This window comes from Ammospiza caudacuta, chromosome 9, assembly GCF_027887145.1.
Source record: "Ammospiza caudacuta isolate bAmmCau1 chromosome 9, bAmmCau1.pri, whole genome shotgun sequence".
NCBI lineage: Eukaryota > Metazoa > Chordata > Aves > Passeriformes > Passerellidae > Ammospiza > Ammospiza caudacuta.
The window spans coordinates 11663738-11683934 of NC_080601.1; the positions used below are offsets into that span (position 1 = coordinate 11663738).

At 40.2% G+C, this 20197-nt stretch overlaps 1 protein-coding gene across 3 annotated transcripts in view; it reads right to left on the reverse strand.

The window, feature by feature from the left end:
* Positions 1 to 213: 213 nt before the first annotated feature.
* The window catches only part of GRID1 (glutamate ionotropic receptor delta type subunit 1), a 479753-nt gene continuing 459769 nt past the window's right edge, over positions 214 to 20197 (reverse strand). For 2 of the 3 annotated variants that reach the window (XM_058810534.1, XM_058810533.1), the window contains 4 exons: positions 19015 to 19181; positions 17450 to 17690; positions 13978 to 13980; positions 214 to 746 (listed from right to left, as the gene is read on the reverse strand). In XM_058810534.1, coding sequence (XP_058666517.1) covers positions 318 to 746; positions 13978 to 13980; positions 17450 to 17690; positions 19015 to 19181 — 840 coding nt within the window. In that variant the 3' untranslated portion in view covers positions 214 to 317. The remainder of the gene's footprint in view (positions 747 to 13977; positions 13981 to 17449; positions 17691 to 19014; positions 19182 to 20197) is intronic. The other variant, XM_058810532.1, reaches the window with a different exon arrangement.

A 20197-nucleotide genomic window follows, 5' to 3' on the forward strand; every position in this document is an offset into this window, starting at 1 on the left:
CCTCAGTCCCAGTAACAGGTCTTCTTTGGCACTTGAGAACGACCACAAGTAGTTTGCCTTTTTATTCATATAGAACAAAATTTACAAAGTCATTCATACATTTTTGTTTCTTTTTTGTTTTGTTTTTTACTTACTTCGAAAATTGGGAATATTCAAAATACACTTTTACCCCACTTCATTCTTTCATTATTTACAAGTATATACAAGAAAAACATAAGAGTTCATTTTCTTTTTCTCTTTTTTTTTTTTTTTTTTTTTGTTTCTTTTAAATTTTTGTATTAAAAATCTCTGCTGGTTGTTTGTACTGTTTGTTTTCATCATATGGATGTTCCGTGCGAGGGCTCCATCGCTTCTGGGATGACTCCCCCCGGCACGGACTGGAATGACATTGGGATCGGGGTTTTCACGGGGCTCTGCCGGAATAGTCCTCCGTTGGGTGACCTGTGTTTGCACTGTATGGAGGGCATGGTGGCTGAGCTGCTCAGGGGCAGCGGCAGGTTGCTGCCCGAGGCAGCTGTCAGTGTCCTGCTGGCACCATGAGTTGTCTGTTCTGGTAAAAAGGTGCTGACAGAAAGTTGCGTGTTCTGGTACTCGCGCACCGGCTCCAGGGTCTGGGCTGGCTGCATGCCCCCGATCTCCAGCGCCGAGATCTCGATGGACGCTGGGGAGATCTGCTTGTGGGCTATGTCTTCATCAATTAAACTGTTCATGCGTCTGTGCACCTGCTCCAGGTTCACTTCTTTGTCCTGGTGGGGAAGAAATCAGAGCAATCAGTCCAAACACAATCTCCAACCCCATCCGGCCCCCTTCCTTTCCTCTGTGTGACCACAGCTGCTGATCACTCATTACATCACTTGGATTTCAGCTGTGCCTGTGCAAAACCTTGAGGTCTGGCAACATCTCCAGATGAAAAACCTGCTGAAGAAAACACCAGCTCAATCTCAGCCTGCTGGAGCTCCTGATGTTGTCAATCCCATCCTCCTGGGAGGTAAATGACGGCTGGCATCAGGGACCAGCACATCCCTCACGCCCTTGGCTCACCTTGCAGAAGCTCAGAAAAAAGCCTATAGCAGGCAAACAGATGACCTGGGACTCCACATTTCACTGGGTAGCTCAGTCCCTTGTCACCACATGACAGCTCACCACTATCTCATGTATCTGCAGAGCATTTTCTAAAGAATATGTCAGTAAAAAACCCATGACTTCAGGGTAGTTGCTTCATTGAAATCTGCTAGCCAGGGGTTGTGGTGATGATGAATTCCTACCCTCCCATCAGGAGGCTCTGGGTCACCTGTGTGGCACAGAATAAAACCCACTGGAGCAGCACTGAGAGAGGCCTACTCCGGGAGCCCAGGGGAGGGAACCTTGCATTTGTGTTTGGAACAGTTGCATGACAGACCATAAGCTCTCTGTCATCTTGACATGTCATCTGGAAAAGTCTATCTATGGTCAGAGCTCAGGAAAACAGTGTTGGTCTTTAGGAAATGCATCACCATCTTCTGAGAGTGCGTTTCCTAAGGTTCACAGAGTGGTCTCCTCATCTGTCAGAACCACTCACTCAGGACACTCTAGCTCTTAGCTAAAGGAAACACAGCAAAAGGAGTTGTCTTTAAATCCTGAAGTAGCAAAGACCTACAGTGGGCTGTTTATCACCTCAGTACTGCATTCAAGATGCTCAAACTGGGAAGCAACAAAATTGGCAGGGTGAAGTCAACCACCTGGGATGCTGCCTGACTGAATTTTAACAGCTAGCATTGTACTGCCGATAAAAGGGTATTACATTATATAATTTCTCTACATTTCATAAAGCACAGCTATGATTGCAGTTTAGTTATTTGATGCAAGTGTAACACACAGCAGAATAGCAGCAAAGCATAACAGCCCAACAACCCTGGAACTGGAGAAATTCCCTGGTCCAACACAAACCTGTAATTACATTACTCACACAGCAAGGCTCCAACCTAGGGAGCAGGACTACCCAAAACTTTTGTGTTCCAGTAATCCCTGACTCCCCAAGGTCAACCTGGGCTTAAATGTTGGTTTAACACAATACCACCAGCCTTACTGATTCATAGCAAGATGCAGGCTCAGGGAATGAAGTACAAAGTGTCACTGCCACTCACTCCTTTTAATATTTCATCACTGGTGTTCAGGTGAAGCACAGAGAATTACAATCTTATTCCAGTGGTATCCTCTGCTATGCAACTTTGCTTTCCCCTGTAAATTGACAAGCCAACTCCAAAGTCCTTGATTCCAGTCAATGTCAACTACAGATTCAGTTGTAACCCTGTGATTTAACATCCCTTCTACATTACTCAAGAACCATTGAATTTGCTGATCCCTGCATGGGTTTGGAAAAGAATTAGTGTTACATGATGTACAGTTCAAACCTGTGTCCTTAGCTTCGGCTAAATCCATATTGATTTCAACTGGAACACAATTGCGCCACAATTACAGGGCTGAGCTGCGTGTTACAAATTCTTTGCTAATCAGTGGAAAATGAATTCCTATTTAATTTATGTCATAAACTCACCAAAATCCCCATGAAGCTTCCAGAAACCTGGGGATATAATCTTCTGCACCAAAGAAACAAATAACTTTTTAAAAATCCTGCTTTTTCAGCCAAATTCTCTAATCGGATAATTTTGAGTTAGAGACAAATCAATGGATAATAAAATAAAAAATAAACTTTTTTGACATGAAGGGATCACACAACACTTGATCAGATAACCCCTGCAGCTCTATTAAGTCCTTCCTGACAACAAACACGCCTGACCTGTCAGGCCCTTCATTCAATACATTAGACAATGCACTAAGCTGATGATAACTCAGACACTCTTCCCTAAACTCTGTAGCCAGGAAACTTAAGGATTTATGGTAGTGACCAGAGGATTACATGGATGCAATTCCTCATTTCCTCAGTTCCTTTTTCTTGAACTAAAATTGTAGACCTGGGGCAAACGTGAGATAAGTTCTTCCATTATTCCCAATGGGAGTAAGCTCAACCTCTCTGGCTGGGTTCCTTTGGAAGAGATGTCCAACCACTCACTGCTTTATTTTCCTCACCTGTTTGCCAACAAAAGCTTGCTGCAAAGTTCTGCTTGTGCACAAACTGCAGCTAGCACCACGTATTATGATGCTGAGCCTAAGGAGCTAACTCCCATTATGCAATGCCTCCTTAGGTACCCTGTACTGATTTTTTTCTAAATGATGCTGCTAGCTGGGATGTGGACTCCCAGCTGGCATTCTGGGTATCTGGGACTCATATTCTTGTCAAATCTCCACTACAAAATAAGAAAACAAAAGAGAACTCAGGTTAGAACTGAGCAAATATTAGAGCAAATATTCCTAAATGAGGCTTTGGCAAAATGCTCATGACTCATTTACATTTTTCTGAGCTTTTGCCAAATACTAATGCCTTCTTCAGATCATTTCAAGTGAAAATATACACCAATGTTTTATTTATATTTTAATTTTTTTATTGCAAGTACATCCTAAGTGTATTCATCTTGCTTTGCTAGTGGAACAAGTATGAGACTTGGATAAAGCCAATCCAGAGGGAAAGGTAAGGTTTCAATAATTGCAACAAGCAGTCATTAATTGTTTGCAGAGAGAAAATAAATTCGTGAATGAAGCAGGATCTTCATTTGGAGCATCTGGGCACAGAAGGTCATAAAATTCAAAGCATGAATTAATCTTGATTAATTGAATTAATATTTAGCTGAGCCCTTTTAGTTGTAAACATGAAGAGCCACAGCTTGGATGCTTTTAATACACATCTCTGGGTCCAGACCATAGGGATCATTAAGGAACATTCCACATCTTTTGGGATGTTCCCCTCTCCTGGCCTGACAGGCCTTTTCTTCCTCAGCATTCCTCAGGAAATAGTGGTTTTGAAGTTGCTTATGTTTCACAATACAAACCCATGTTTCACTGTGCTACAAATTTCATTCTCAATAAAGATTAAAACCAGTTCCTGCACACAGACACCCCATTCTATCTACCCCAGAACACTTTGTGAAGTACATAGAGAAGGAAATACTTGGGATCTCTTTAAGAGGTAGGGGTGATGATTTCACTTGCCTACTTCTCTTTCTTCAGCATTAAGGACAACTTGCTGGCCTTATTAAGATCAAAGAAAAGTTTTTAAAGGCTTTCAACAGAACAGGAATTCACATTATTCCCTCTTTTCCTTGTCAAAATAAAATGTTTGCAAAGGTTATGGAAAACAACTTGTCTCTGAGGAATTATAAAATCACATTTTTAAAGGTTCTTTCCTTTTTCTTTGTCTTATTAGAAAAGAGCAGCTAAATAACTAAATGTCAAGGTTTGTATGAGACTATCTTAATGGTGAATGAATGATTCTTCAAATCCTTTTAAAAAACCCAAGATTAAATTCAGAAACCCTTGAAAATATTAGTTTGTCATTGCACACCATAAAACTGCTTTGAATCCAAGATTTCCAGAAGCAGAGGTTTCAGGATAGCATTATGTGACAAGCCAACCTTTCAGACTCTGTAAATTCTGTAAACCTAATCATTTTTTTTTCCTTTTATTTTTCTTCTGGGAAATTCAGTAACATGGCATATGTTACTGAAAACTAACAGGCTAAATGAAGAAAGGTTTAAATGGCAATAAAGCCAGAAAAAGAAATCTTAAAAGTTATTATGTTTTATCCATTGTCAGCTCCATGTTCTCCTTTATTTGTAGTTCTGTGCTTCTTGTAAAATATCAGTAATTTGTAAAAAAATTATTTTTTGCACTTAATATATAAAATTTAGTTAATATTATAAATATGTCACATCTCAGACATTTCATACCAATTCAACTTCACTTCTCATCTATGGCTGTGTTGGACACAAGTATATGCTTGTGTTGCCAGGAAAAGATAAAATAGTTTTCCTTTGCTGTCTTCATAATTCTATTTTCAATATTAATGTTGTACTCCAAATAGATCAGTTGAAGAAATTAATCAGTGAAGAAAAGAAACGTGTAAGGAAAATTAATTATACACCCAGGCTTATCCTCTGAAGCTTAAGGAAAACAGCAAAACAATCATTGCTCCTGGTCAGGAAATTCTCTTATGCATAAATACCAAGTGAAATGTCAACATCCCCCAGTGAGTTTGAGTTCTGGAAGGGCCTTAGAGGGGCAGGTTTTTGATATGTCCCAAGCACTTGATCATGAGCAACAGGTTCAGTGGCCTGTGACTGACAGCAGGAGCACACCCTGGCTTGGAGTGATGTGGAGGATGCTCACCAGAATTGCCTGGGAATGACTAAACCTGCGTGGTCACACCTGCAAGAAACTATGACTCCCTTTCAGGACTAACCAGGTCTGCCCTTTTCACACCGAGTGGAATTATGACAAGATAATGCAGACACCATCATTTACAGAGTAATCAATATGTTTTATTTCCTAGCTTATTTTCTGTGACTCTTGACAGGTGGTTCTAATAAAGCCTGTGAGCAGTCATACTGAAAGAATATGGTACCAATTGGGAGGTTTGGAGTCAGTTAATGTGATCAAATTCAAGGGTGTTGGAATGGAGCTACTGGCTGATGTTTTTGAGAAACTGCCTATATCCCTCTAAATACAATTAATTAAAAGTTAATACTGCTTAGCTTACTGGCTTGCAACACTTGGGATCTTCCAAGGGAAAATTTTTTGAGAAAAATATTTTAATTATAGACACCATTGTGTTATCTGGTTTTTTACTTGTGATTTCTGTGAGTTTATCACAGAGTTCTAGAAAAGCCACTTCAAAACATAAAAATGCTACACGATGATGAAGCAGTTCCATCAAGGCAAAAAAAGGAAGACAAATGCCCCAATAGGAAAGTCTAATATCTGCAGAAATGTGATGCTAAAACTATGCCAAAACTGTGATAAGTTCCATCAACATCCAACACATGCAAATAAAAGCACGCTAGACTGGAGAAGAAAAAGATTGATGGCCCTGACCCCAGAAGGACAAAAATTTCAGAAACATAGCCAATATGGGCAGACAGGCTCAAACAGGGAGGGAATAACTTGCATATGTCAATACCTCCCAGTCAGGTGCTGGTAACTGTGCCAAGAATTAAAAGCCTGTTAAAGCAGTTAATAAGACTCAGGAGATATGCAGAAAACAAAGCTTTTAAGGTAATATAGCCTTAATCATCAATCAGGGCACGTTTCTGCTTTGGTTTTTTGTTTCCTGTCCTGGGTGACAACATGAAGGATTACCATTTGATGAGAGAAAGAAACCAAGACACAAATGCTAATATTAGCTTTTCATTCTGTGCAAGAACTATTTTTAAAAAATTAGGTAATTTTGTGAGTAGGGCTGGGTTTCAAAATTTGAGACAAACTCCAGTGCCCCACAGACACTTCCTCTTCTGTCCCTGACCAGGAAACATGCTGGTCTCTCTCCCACCCGTATAAAACTCCTCCTGACTCATACATGTGTGTTCATAATGGCAGGTGTCTGTCAGAGGCCATGAGACACAGGTGCTGGAAGGCACACCTGTGCCCAGTTAGAAAGGAACACTCAGGCACTTCCAGGCACAGCCAGCCATACTGCAAAACTGAAAAAGCAGGCAGAGAAAAAAACTGAAACAGCACTTTCCATGCTCAGGTACCCATAGACTATTTTCTTCTTACTCAGCATCAAACCCCACAGCTCCACCCAGCAACCAGCTTCAGTCTGTGGGGTTTCAGACATCGTGGACTCAAATATTTACCTTGTTAAAGAGAAATAAAGCAGCAGCAGCTCTGCATGTGTACAATTGGTTAGGATTATTTTGAAATCCTGTATTCACCCAGGGTCATTATCATTACTTTCAGTTACAGCTCCTGCATATGCAAAGCTGTAATTTTAATTTATTCCAGGAGGCTCTGACAGATTGGCAAAACCAGGCATAATTGGCTTGCTCAAGAAGAAAAAGCTGTGATGATATATGTACTAGATGTGCTGCAAAACAATGGCAATACAGTATGGTGTTACATTAATACCAACAGCCCCTTTTGAACAAGACTCACTGTGTGACACTCATTATTCCGGAGATTCCGCAGCCGACAATGCAGTGAAATGCAGGGAGACGTGCACACAGATGCAGTGGTGATGGATGTCTGCTGTCATTAATTTAACACAGGCAGCTCACCCAGTCATCAGCACTTAAAGCTACATAAAATTTGTTGAGTGTTTCTGAGTGTGCTCTGCTCAAAGCTGGTTTGACCATAACAGAATCTTATTGGAAATACGCAGGGATGCACCTCAAGAGTCTACTTGAAAACCTGCTCAGGCCCAATCCTGCAATCAAGCTTCTGCTCTTACAAGTGGAAGCTCTACCATGTATTCTAAATTAGCAATTAGCTAAACTATCGTCCATAAACCAGCTGTTAGAAGAAGGCATTGAGACTGACATCAGGTGAGGTCCAGTTGGCTGTTACCTAATTGAAAGAATAAAAGAAAGTTCTGCAGTATGTTAATTTCATTAAATGTAGAATCATCTGCAAAAAAACAAAACTTCATAAAAATTATGTACAAGAGGACACCTTATTCACTAAATGATGCTCTCCTTCACCAGAGAGCAGAAATTCCTTTATGAAGAGACAGTAACACTCTTTTTCCTCTTAAGTAAACCTGAAAAAAAGTGAGATATTACAGAATCCTGCAAAGTTGATGTTAATGTGACAGAAAATTGTTTCAAATACATAATTTCCAGCTATCCTCAGCCAGAAAATAGGTGTAAATAAATTATTAACCAAAAGCCTAGTCACCAAACAAGTAACAGTGACTGGCCACAGAACTGGTAGCAAGAACCTTTATGAAGCAGTTCACATCTTCCCACAGTCCTGTTGCACACCTTACCCAGGGTGGATTTATCTAAGCTGAAATCACATCTAAGCAGGGGTCTAATTCTGACGTGTCTCACAGGTCTTGCCTATGAGCCTTGCCAGGAATACCCCAGACAGCAATCTCCCCAGCAGGCCAGTGCAGCTGACCATGCACACCACTTTGAACCAGCCAAACCTCTCTCTTTGTCTTATTTATCCTCTTGAAGTGCATCCCTGTCTCTGTGAATAAATACCCAGGACAGTCCTGATGGGGAAGATCAGGTTGCCCCACAGTGCCTTGCAATGATCTGCTCCCACATTCACCACCATCCATTAACTAAGTGCAATCACAGAGACAACAGTCTAGACCTCACAACAGACCCAAACCTGCCAGGGAAGAGCCTGTGATAGCATTTTCATTTGTTACTCAATATGAAAGGGGACATCCAGCCTCATGCTGAGATATTCAAGTTTAAAATCCTTACCAACCTTGGTTCACCAGCTGGTAACGCAATGACAACGAGAATGAGTGAGTGGTTCACATGGTACAGATGTTTCCACAGTTTTCATGATGTTAAAAATTAACAGGACAATAAGAGAATGCAAAGAAACATTTCCCAACACAAGCAGCAAAATGCAGTACAGAATGAGTGCTGGTTGATGAGCATGCCAATGTCTCTGCAAAGGAACTTGGGAGAAAGGAGAACTTGCAACCGGAGAAACCTCTACTGTGTACACACTACAGACTGCAGCTACAGGCATTTCCAACAACACAGAGGTTGGGATCAAGGGGAGTGACAGGGGAAGGTAAAGATGTGGAGGAAACTAACAGGGATTCATCTGTGCAGGCATTTTCAACAAGAAACCAATCATCTGTATGTTCATTAGAAATTCTCACCATGCTTCTGAGGCCCAGCCTCACATCATTGGCCATCTCCAGACAGAAAGGGAAAGGAAGATGTGGGGAGAAAAAAAAAGAAGGATCAAAATAGTGAGGCTAATAATGTAATTAATATTTCACTCTTTTCAGCAAACATGTACTCATCATTTCATATACGTCTGGTCTGAAACAGCATTGCAACAAAAGAGGATGGCCCTCAAAAGGGTGGTGTTTTCAGAATTTGACATCATCTAAAATTACACTGTGATGTGACAGATTACTCTTTTACAAAGGAAAAATTAAATTAATGATGGTTCTATTCCAAAAATTCACTAAAAATTAATGATTTCTTTACATTGCTTAACATATTTTTTTAAATCCTAAAATATAATCTAGTCCATAAGGAATGCAATTTCTCACTAGTGAGCCCAAAGCAAAGCAATGCTATCCTTTAGCAGACTGAATTACTCTATGGAGCATCAGGAGTAACAGATTGCTCCACACCCTCGTTCTTCACCATTCCTGTCTAGTCACATGCAAATCTCAAAAGTTTCCATTTTTTTCCTAATATGCCAGGAGGAGAAGAGAGAGTTGGCACAGGAGACAAAGAATTGCTTCTACAACCTGTTTGATGCCCAGGGTTAGCTGATTTACAAAGCCTCTCATCTCCACTCCAGCTATATGAAAGGTTTACAAAATCCATACTCCTGACTATTAGCCACAATTTTTGCAATTAAAAACCAAATTTTGGAAAGGTTTCTGTGCCTCTATTCAGGGCTGTATTTTGGAAACTGCCCAAGCTTTTATTTTGACATAAGACAAGGCATGACTAGCCAAATTATTAAAATAGCTCAGCATAATAAAAGTCTGGTCACCAGTTTCCCAAAAGATAATGCTTGCATATTTAATAATTCTGAAGAAACAGTGCTTGTTGAGTGAGTTTTTGTAGCTCTTTCTTATATATGTGCCTATAAATAAGGGTCTGGACTTATGGAAGATCATAACCAAGCGATTGGTTATTTTAAAAAAATATTTTCCACAGTATTGGTATCTGCGATACCTTAATATTTCATTAACATTGATTACAGATTATTTCAGGTATTATAAAATTATTTAAATTCAATTGATAAATAGGTTTATAAATTGCATGTTAATATCATTGCATGGTAAGGTCAATTTTCACCAAATAACCTCAATGCACATATTATTCCCCGTCTTCAGGTGCTTCAAAGCAACTGAAGTTTGACCCTATGCCACTAAAAGGAATGGAAATGTTTTGGTGCTCTGGGTGAGATTAGAATTCACCTCTTATTTAATTTTATGTACATGCTTAAATGCTTAGTCAGATCAACACCTAAGGCATTTTACAAACCACAAAAATGCAAAAGAAATTTGAGAAAAAGTCACATTTTATGCTTTTTATTATTTTAAACTTTTACTGATTTTGTTATTTTACACCCCCTTAAAAAAGTCAACTTTAAAATACCGCCAAAGGCTGAGATAAGACATACAAAAATTAGCTGTGTAAACATTGTGTGAAGAATCTAAAAGAATCTGACACATTAAGGCTCCACTTCAGTAAAATACATAAGCTCATGCCAAGCTCATGAGTAGCCACAGAAGTTCTCTGGGATAGGCAATGTAATGCAAATTAAGCAAGTACTTACACTCATCACCAAACTGAAACTTTAGACAGGTTATTTCTTTTTGATTCCCCTGCATGGCAACACTCATTTTTTAAGCTTATTTCTGTTGAATAATTTTCTTCCCCCCTAAGGTTCATGCCAGGTAAATTCAGATTATATCCCTAAGGATCCCATTAGCAGGGTTTTCTTACACGACAGAGAAAAATTAAACCAAACACAAAAATCCCTCCCTTGCAGGTAGGGAAATATGCTGGTACAAAACTCAGTTGCTTCACCACTGCTTTGGGTAGCAGAAGCCTGGGCCCAGTGCCATAAATCACAGGGATGATATGTCACTGTTAAACCCATTACAGCCTTGACCAAAATCTATGGTGATCAATAGCAGGGGTTGGGTGATTTCATTGGATGCTGGATGTGCACCCTGCCTGGAATTACAGAATATCTGCTTCACTACAGGCACCTCCAAAGAGAAAATCTTGTTTCTTCAGTCCCATAAAAAGCCAGCATGGAGATAGTTAAGATGCCCTTCCAGCTATTACCAGCCTCTGTACAAACTAATTTATAAATTATATAGGCCTCTTTTTTTTTTTTTTTTGACTGGTTCTTCCAGCTTATACTTTATCATCAAGCAACAGTAAACTTTGCATTCTGGGTTGACTGGCTCCTAACACCGCTTTGCTGATTTAAAAATGCGACTTAAATGAAGTTCCACAGCTTATTACATTCAAAGCTGGTTTGAAACTGAATTTCTAGATGGCATTAAAATGCATTATTTTGCCAATGTTTGCATGATTTATTTTCCCCAAACAAACCTTTATTTATTCTTAGAAAAGTAGAATACAATACAGCAGTACAAACAAATGATAATTTATATGCAACTGAGCAAAAAATGTACAAAGATTTCAGACATGTCATTAAAATACAGAAAAAAATAATTTAAAATAAAAACAAGATAAAATATAGAGAACATGCAATGAAGGGAAAATAAAACATTGGGTTGATGATCTCGTGTTTCCTTTCACTCTCAAAAGGAATCATCCTGGCACAAATCAAATTATCACATAAAAAGATAACACCACAAAGGAGACAAGGTAAATGAAGCAACAAGGAAAAAGACAAGGAAAGTGAAAATAATGGTGAAAGCAAGAGACTCTTTAATAATCAAAACCAACACTGCTGACACCGTGCTGAAGATACAGAAGCCTCAATTGCCATGAAATAGTATCTGGCTGGAGAACTAAAGTGAGATGAACAAAATACAGATCACAATTTTTAGCAGTGACAAATTTGGATCCATTGGACTCATGGCTGCCAGATCCTATTTCCATTTGTAAGGTACACTGGGATTTCCTGCTCTTCTAATACCAGAAGAGAGCCTTAGTGGGTAACTTTCATGACTGCTAAACCTGGAAGAATGGTTTTCTGAGGTAGGCTGGGATTTGCACATCAGTGGACATGGAAAAAAGGGAGTTTAAGGCAGGTCACAAGAGGCTGCCCTGGCCAGAGATAGAGGGCTTTTTTCTTTCACCCTGTGCACTACCAAAATACTCATGACAATTTTTAGAATAATTCTGCTACCTCTCACTATCTCATAGATCTTGCAGAGTCTAGACTTTTTAAGATTCAAGACATTATTAAGCTTGGAGTAACAGGAAATAGGAATTATAAGGTGCTGTTACTAGTACACAAGACTGTTTCCACTCTGAACAGTACCTGAGACGCTGTTTCCTTTTAATAATTTAAAAATAAAGAAGATGGAAAAGTGAAAAGTCTATTGAATAAAATTATTTTGTAGAAGCATGAGAAAGGAAAGAAACCACAAACTAAGCTGTGATTGTTAATGAATTATAAATTTGACACAAGTTATGAGACAATGACTAGAAGCAACTCAGGAGGTGGAAAACTATGCTATGCCTTAACCAATAAAACCCCCAAATCTTCTTGCACTAGAGATTCCCAAACACACTGGGTCCACTCACATTGCTAGGAATAGCACACCTAGTTTGGAAAACCAGATTTTTGATTAATCATATATATTATCTGTGAAAAGAAAGAATCAAACTAAGAATTTATTGGGGTCATTCCAACATTGTCTTTCAAGAGCTATATCAAATATAAGTGAATCAACATCACCTCTTATGAGAGATGCAACAAGTGTCCGATACCAGAAAACAAAAAATCGTTCTGCGCAAGTGGTTAATTTTGTTTAACATGGGGTTGCCTGTTAATTTTTTAGTGAATAGTCCCATGAACAGTGAAAAATATGGGAATTAAACTTTCTTTCCATGAATAGTAGGATATTTTGTCTTTGCATATAAGTTCCCATTGTTTTGTAGCATATGGATGAACAAGGAATGCTTTCTTCATAGCTCTGATGAGATCTGAGAAGTAATAATCTTCAGAGAGTAGCACATCACACAAAGACACAGCTGATAAAGCACAGAGGGTGCTGGGGAGCCCATTGCAGGAAGCAGCCACGCTGGATCATAATGACAACAAAGATGTGAAAACTGCCTTTCATTCCTTCAAAGGGGATAAAGGATACCAACAATCTGATGATGTGGCAAAGCCCTTGGCTGTTAAATGATCCAAATTACATTCTGGCTTACTGATATTGTGAAATAAGTGCATAGGACTCACACAAAAGTTAAAGAAATCCAGAGGCAATTGTCAAAAGTTAACATTTATATGGTACCAGTTTTAATAACTTTATCTGATTGCCCAGTCATTTAAAAGGGATGTAAAAGTGACTGAACAAAGACTCCAGAATAAATATTAATTTTTCACAACTCCCTAATTTTCTGAAGCTTATCAAAGTCAAAAGATTAGGTATCAGTATTTCAGGCTGAGTAGCAGCTGTGTAAGTTCAAGATTTTAACACACAGAGATAGATGTATGAGCTGGCTAAATTTCACTGTGGGTATTTGATGGCTGGGTACCAACAACGAGTAGAGGGTGATGATAAATTCCAGAATATCTTTTTGGAAAAATATGATCTAGTGCAAGATTTTTCTGAGTTAGAAAGTAATAAGGCAATTTTAACATTACCAGATATTTTCCAGCTTGAAGAGATTGCAAACTGGAGCCCTAATAAAAGAATGTGGCATGGTGTTGCAGCAGTACATTTTTTCCTCATGCTGGAGCTAATCTTTCTTTTGTTAATCTGATCTGATAAGGATTGAATAGGGATAACATTAAGATTTGTACAGCACAACTCATTAGAAACATTTTTACAAATCTCCTTCAAATAGAATAAAAATATCTTGTGGCAACATCCTGAAAAAGATCAACCAAGCCTTTGCTCTTCTAGCAAGAAATTTCACTATTCCTTGAAAGATACAATTGTGAACCAGTGGCAACATGGAAAAATAAAGGTAATTTATCTTTCCTGGAGGTTTGTCTTAATGAATTGATATAGTGTATAGGGACATTACTATTTTTACATTTTTGTGAAGTTTAATTTCTTCATATGTAAAAAATGTAAAAAAAATATTCCAGTTGGAAGCAGTGTGGCCTTGACACAACTCTTCCTATGAAGCCCACAAATGTAGATCAGGTTAATATCAAGATCCAAGTTATGTTGTCAGGTTTCAAAAGACAGGCTTCTGTTTGTCTCATAGTTAATACTACATCCTGCACACTCAGTGTAATTAAGAGCTGTGATTTATACCATGCAGACATCTGAGTCCTTGGACATCAATGTATTGGCTCAGCCTAACCTCCACAAAAGCCTAAAGAATACTAAGTGGAAAAAGAAAAGACAACAAACTGGCAAAAAACATCACCTTAATGTCAGCTGGAAATGTTTCTCCAATGCCAAGGAAGGCAATGCTCATTTTTTTAGCCACAGACTTCACTGACCCCCAACATAAAAAAAAAAAAAAAGAGTCTCTAAAAAATGCTTTTTCTCTGTCTCCAGCAAGCTGCACACAACTCTGCCATAAATCTGCTGTAGTAGTTGTACATTCATCGTCCCAACATTTCTTTTTTGTGGAGTTGGCAATTGACATGATACAACCAACCAGGTGGGTCATGCCAAAGTGAGAATGCTACACAAGGGCTTCACAAGCCAAAACAACTCCTTGCTCAATTGTGGTTCCAGTATAATTTTTTTCCAAGGGATTTATAAAGCTCCCAACAGGGTGAGGGTCACAGAAGCCAAATGTTGCCACCTTCTCTTTGCCTCATTGGCAATATCCAAGTCTAATCTCAGACTGCCAAGAAAATCAGCCTTCTCTGTGACCCTCCACAAGCTCTGCTTCACAGAAGAAAGTAGCTGGGACACATCCCAGTTCCCACAATTTTTATGTGATATCACAACACTTGTGTTTTGCCAAAGCCTTCCCAAAAGCAGAAGAAAATCAGCAGCATGATTTGAGTTTGCAGCTCTTACTGAACTAATGACTTGGCTGGAGTACCAGTCGCAGCTAAGAGGCAGATTTTAATGTTCAGTGTATGCTACTCGTGCTGTAGCTCTGCCATTATAGCTCTTGCTGTAGAAATGCTGCTCAACACACAGTGCTAGAAATGAGCTATGCTGAACACACTCCTCCTGGAGATCAAACTCTCCTTGTGCTTTTTGTTCCCTATGCCAGGCTCCTGCCTCAAGCAGAGCAGTGCCCAGGACTCCACACCCCCCTCAGCCCTGGTTCCTGTCCTTACCATAGTTTTGAAACCTGGTTCTTTTAAACACATCAAAAACCTTCAACCTTTATTCACCACCTCTTGTGAAACTTGGTTTCCTACCTCAATGCAGTAGCCATCAGATATCCCATCTCAATCCATCCTCACTGGTAGTACATAAATAAAATATGTCAGGCCACTAATCTACCAGGAAACGCGGCTACATTTGTTTGCTAGTTTAGTTGAATGAATGTTGTGGTCACTGTGACAAGAGCCCCAACACCTGGTGTGCAGCAGGGCTGGAGCAATGTGGCCATTGGCCTAGGCAGAAGGTTCCCGAGGATCCTGCCTGTCCTGGCTCTGGGCAGCTGTCACCCTTCCCTCTGGCTGCTCTGATAACCCAAAGGTGCCTCTAGCTGCCTGCCTGGCCTTGCAGCCGGCTGTCCCTTGGATGGGACCCCTCATTCCAGCCCACCTTGCCTGGCACACCCTCCATACACCTTCCTCCAGCCAGCCCTGTGCCCTCTCACCTCCTCGTTCAGCCTTCACACCTGCTGTGCCAGGGCTCCTACTGACTCTGCTCCCTCACTCCTGGCAGCCTCCCCATCACTGATCTTGCTGGAACCTGTCCATGCTCTGTTTAATTTGCCTCTAACCCAGCCTAGTTGTGCTCCAAGGGCAGCCCAGCCCCACAGACAGCAATCTCCCCAAGCACAGCTCTACCATAGAAGTAACTTCAGTTTACTTTAAAACAGAGATGGTTAAAAGCATTCTATGTTTGACAAACAAACTGCCAAAGAGCACTACACATGTACAAGAGCAACCTTCATCAAGAACACACTGGAGGGAAAGGGAGAAAAGCTGGGATTGGGTAGGCATAGATATGCAATAATCCTTCTTAGAGGTATTAAAAAAGAAAGGAAAGGGATGGGTGAAAAAAAGAATATATTTAAATTTGAGGAGACAGATTCTTTTCCAGCAATAGAAACTGAGCATTCAAAACTCCTTGCAATAAAAAAAAATATTTTTTTTCACCTTAGATATATGAAACTGCCTTTAAATCATATTCTCACCTCACTCTACAAAGGCAATTCCCTGAGTGTAGAGAGGAGAACACACCACACAGGACGGCCAGATAAGTGCTTGTGCACACAGCATGAGGACACTTTGGGAAGCATCCCTGCCTGTGCCCTGCAGGATTTCACAGTGTGCAGTGAAACACTGCTGGGCTTTAGGCCTTCACAACACTGGCATGGGGGCACCTTTGGAGTTACAGTAGGAGCAACTTCTACAAGGCAGCAGGGCAAAATCATAGCATATGGAACTGCTTGTGTTGGAAGGGACCCAACTCCAACCCCTCTGCCAAGGGCAGGGACACCATCCACTAGACCACGTTGCCAATTTGCCAAACTTGCTTACAGGTGACAGGTATGTCAATTAGTCTGCTGCTCCTGCAACTTGAAAAAGAGAGATTAGAATTGGTGGGCTATGTAATATTTTCCAGCTGCAGTGTAGCTCACTGCTATTATTAGCTTGTAAAAAACATCTGTTCCAAGATGAAAGCACCTACAAATTCCTCAAGTGTCTTCAAAATTGCAAGAGGTTAGTTTGTTAAACATTTAAACTAGGTAAACAAATACAGGCTTCATGCAAGACAGATCTGAGAATAGACTGATTATTCTATTTTAGCATTGCTAACTTCTGGCTGCTGTGCATGGAAACTTCAAACCCAAGAACTTCTCAGGTATAATTTCCTAGATAAAACATGTTATATGAAGGTCAGCTTCCTCAGAGGCTCCTACTTTTAGAAATAAAACTGACTTCAAAAGTAAGGAAGCATTTAAACAGTGTCACGGCAATATGGCTTATTCAATTATTAACTAGCTGATTTATTTTTAATTGCTTGTGTACCTCTTCAAACTCAGCCTAGGTCAGCCATGAAGGAGAGCAGCTACCAGACGTCTGGCAGCTGCAGAGCCTGCACAGGATGGACTCAGATCTCCCAGCCGATGGATGGGGCTCAGGTCAGAGAAAACATCACCATGGATGGCACAGCTGGGTGCCTGTGACTGGCCTCCCCGCCACTCACAGCAGAGTGGCTGAGGGCGTGTTTCTGAACCACTCTCTTACCCCTAAAGGTGGTCTCTCCAGGTCAGGGCTGAGGCACATTGGTGGGGCAATGAGGGGAAGTTTGCACTGCTGCTGCCCATGCTGTATCTGCTCTACAAATAAATAGAGGACTTTAGTCTCCAGGGCTGTCAGTTTGGCACCTTCCATGTGCACAAAAGACACTTTTGTTTGTTTGTTTTTATTTTCTTAGAAACAACCACCCAAAACGTTATATGCAAAGCTTAGTATGGCAAATCAAAATAAATCAAATTTATTGCGTGAGAGCACCTAAAATCCCACAACTTCCACTTGCTCTCTCTTTCTTTTGTGTTCTCTACTTTTAATTGTGATAAGAATAAAAGTTATGGACCTCTTTCGGTGTTTCTTGATGACAACGGTTGCTGTTCCACCACAACTCCAATGCTGCCACCAAGCAAGCAAGAAGAAGGCCTATTGCTAAAATGCAGAAAACTCCTGCAAAACTGTGCAGCTTGAGTGCCTTCCCATCTGTCTGTGCATTGGTATGGCTATTCAGGTCACAGCGTCCCATCCGTGGCCACCACTTCTGCTTAAGAACATCCAAATCTCCACTTTCTTGCAACTCTAGGATCCTGCAGAAATTTTAAAAGACAAGTATTATTTGCAATGACTTTTTTACAGGTTTTTTTTTTTTGTCTTTTCCTTATGCTTCAAAGCTCTTAAATCTATCATCCCATAATTCAAAACTCCAAACCCCTCCACCACCAGAGTGCTGAAACTCCCTTATACCAAGATTTCTTTCTACTCACAGCAGCAGGTAAACTCCACTGGGTAACTTTAAGGAAAAAAGAGACTGTCAAAAATTCCACTGCAATGCAAACAGCATTTCCAGGGGAAATCACCACATTCCAGTTAGTTATGCCTGGTCTGGCTACATTCAGCTGCAGCAGCTGGTCCCACTAGTGAAATGCTCAACCCACTCCACTGCTGCTCTCCTACAGTAATTCCAAAAATATGTGAGGCTAAACATGCACCACTTAGTACAAATCTGTTTAAGCAGCGACCAACTCATTTATTTTAGTAAATGTAGTTTATTCAAAAGGATTTTACTTCAATGCTGTTACTTAATGCCTGAATTACTGTGTTAACAGTTGCTAATTAATCATTGTTTTGTCTCTTGTGAAGTGTCCCGTCTCTGCATGAATGATTCATTTTGGATTTGGTTTGATAACTATTTTAGCTGTTTACTAACAATCTTTTCTCTTGAGGCAGCTTTGTCTCCAGTTGTGCAGCTGGAGTTTTGCTCCTTTTTATGAAGGAGAAGCAAGATGAGGCAATCTTGCTTCAGATCCCTGCCTGGAGCAGAGTATGGGCTCACCTTCTGCTAAGGGCACACATGCCTGCAAAGCTGTGTGTCTTCAGTTCAGGGCACACATTCTCATGGACAAGAGACACCCAGCTGGTAGCTCAGAGATCACTAAACAGCATAATTTTACAGTTTTCTGGTCTTGTCAGTCCCATGCAATTCCCTGCAATTCTTGTTGCCCTGCACCATCCTGAGTCCTGGACCAGTCCCTCCACCCTAAAGGATAAGGCAGGGCATTGCTGCTTGCTTCCTGCAGGGAGCAGTGCACTGCTTCAGAGCCTGCAGAACGTGGCATGAGCTCAGGATCTCTCCTCAATCTCTCCTCTACCTCTCACCGAGCTCTGAGGACATCAGTCCTGTGCCAGAGGCAGTGCTGGCTGAAGGTGTGAGGCCACACATCACCTCCAGTCCCCTCCTCCCAAACCTGATGCACATGGAGCAGGAGGAGCAGCAGCTTTGTTGGAGCCTGAACTCATAACCTCTCTGCTGTCATCTGTTCATTGTTCTTTATTAATTAAATGCCAAAATTAATGTGAACAGTCGCTGGCTATAGACAGAAATGCATTAAAATGAGCTTTGTTTCAGTTTACCTCTGGGAGAAAAGATCTCTGTAGGGACTTCCATGCTGGAGTGCTATCCCATATCCTTTGCTGCTGATGCTGTTTCCAATGACTGTCACAGAGCACTCATCATCTGTCAGTGCAGCATATTCCACCACTGTCACATCCCACAGGAAAGCATAATTTCCCTTTTTTGCCTGTAAATACAGCATGAACACAACACAGTCTAAACTAAACTGCATTTCTAGGTAGGACAAAACCTAAGCCAGCAAACAAATCCAAATCTTGTCACTATTCCTTGGTGATATTTCATTAGGTCACAGTTTATATGTAGACCTTCAACATAATACATTTCTAACAGTTTTCTCTCCCAGCAGGACCTCACCTACTTCAAACCTTGCTAAAATATCTTCCATTTTTTAGTATGCACATAGGATAGCTCAGCCATCTAGAAGTGTAGGTGAAGCTTATGTAACAGGTTATTAATTATAAATGAAAGCTATTGCTTTAGATGATGAAATTGGATGCATGTTTTGTAGGAAACATGGAATGTGACTGGTTCCATAGATTTAAGTGACAAGACTGGCATATTATGAGCATTAAGTGATGAGCATCACAGGTACCAAAATTGTAATTTTTCAGCTTTGCTCATATAAACATGTAAATAAACAAATTTGCCTTGCAAGTAAACACAGCTCTTCTGAGAGCCATGTTAGTTCAGTAACAAAAGGCACACACTGAGCTGAAAGAGTTTCCTCTTTTCTTCACAGGTAAGAAGGTTCACATGCATGTACTATTATTTCAGGTTTGGGATAAATATTGCTTTAACACATATCCATGCAGACATCCTTAAATATCAGCTTTAATTGGAACTGAAACCAAGGCCTGCACACAGTGTATATAATGAATGTAATTAACAAAAGATGTAAGAAAGATATCTGGATAGGGGTTCAGTAGAGTAAATTAAAATATCATTTTGTTGGTTAAAGTAACCATTGGTTGCCTAATATATTTAAGTAGCTGAAGTCCTGTATATATTTCTTTATGGGAATTGATTCACAAAGCTCCTCTAGCAAATGGCTGCAGCTCTGCCACAGAATTAGTTCATCCTTCCAATTCTTTTCTAAGCTCAGTTTTGAATTCACCTTAAGCTTGTAAGACTCCATCAGTTATTTCATTACACTGGATTCCTCAGTTGAGCAAATAAGATAAT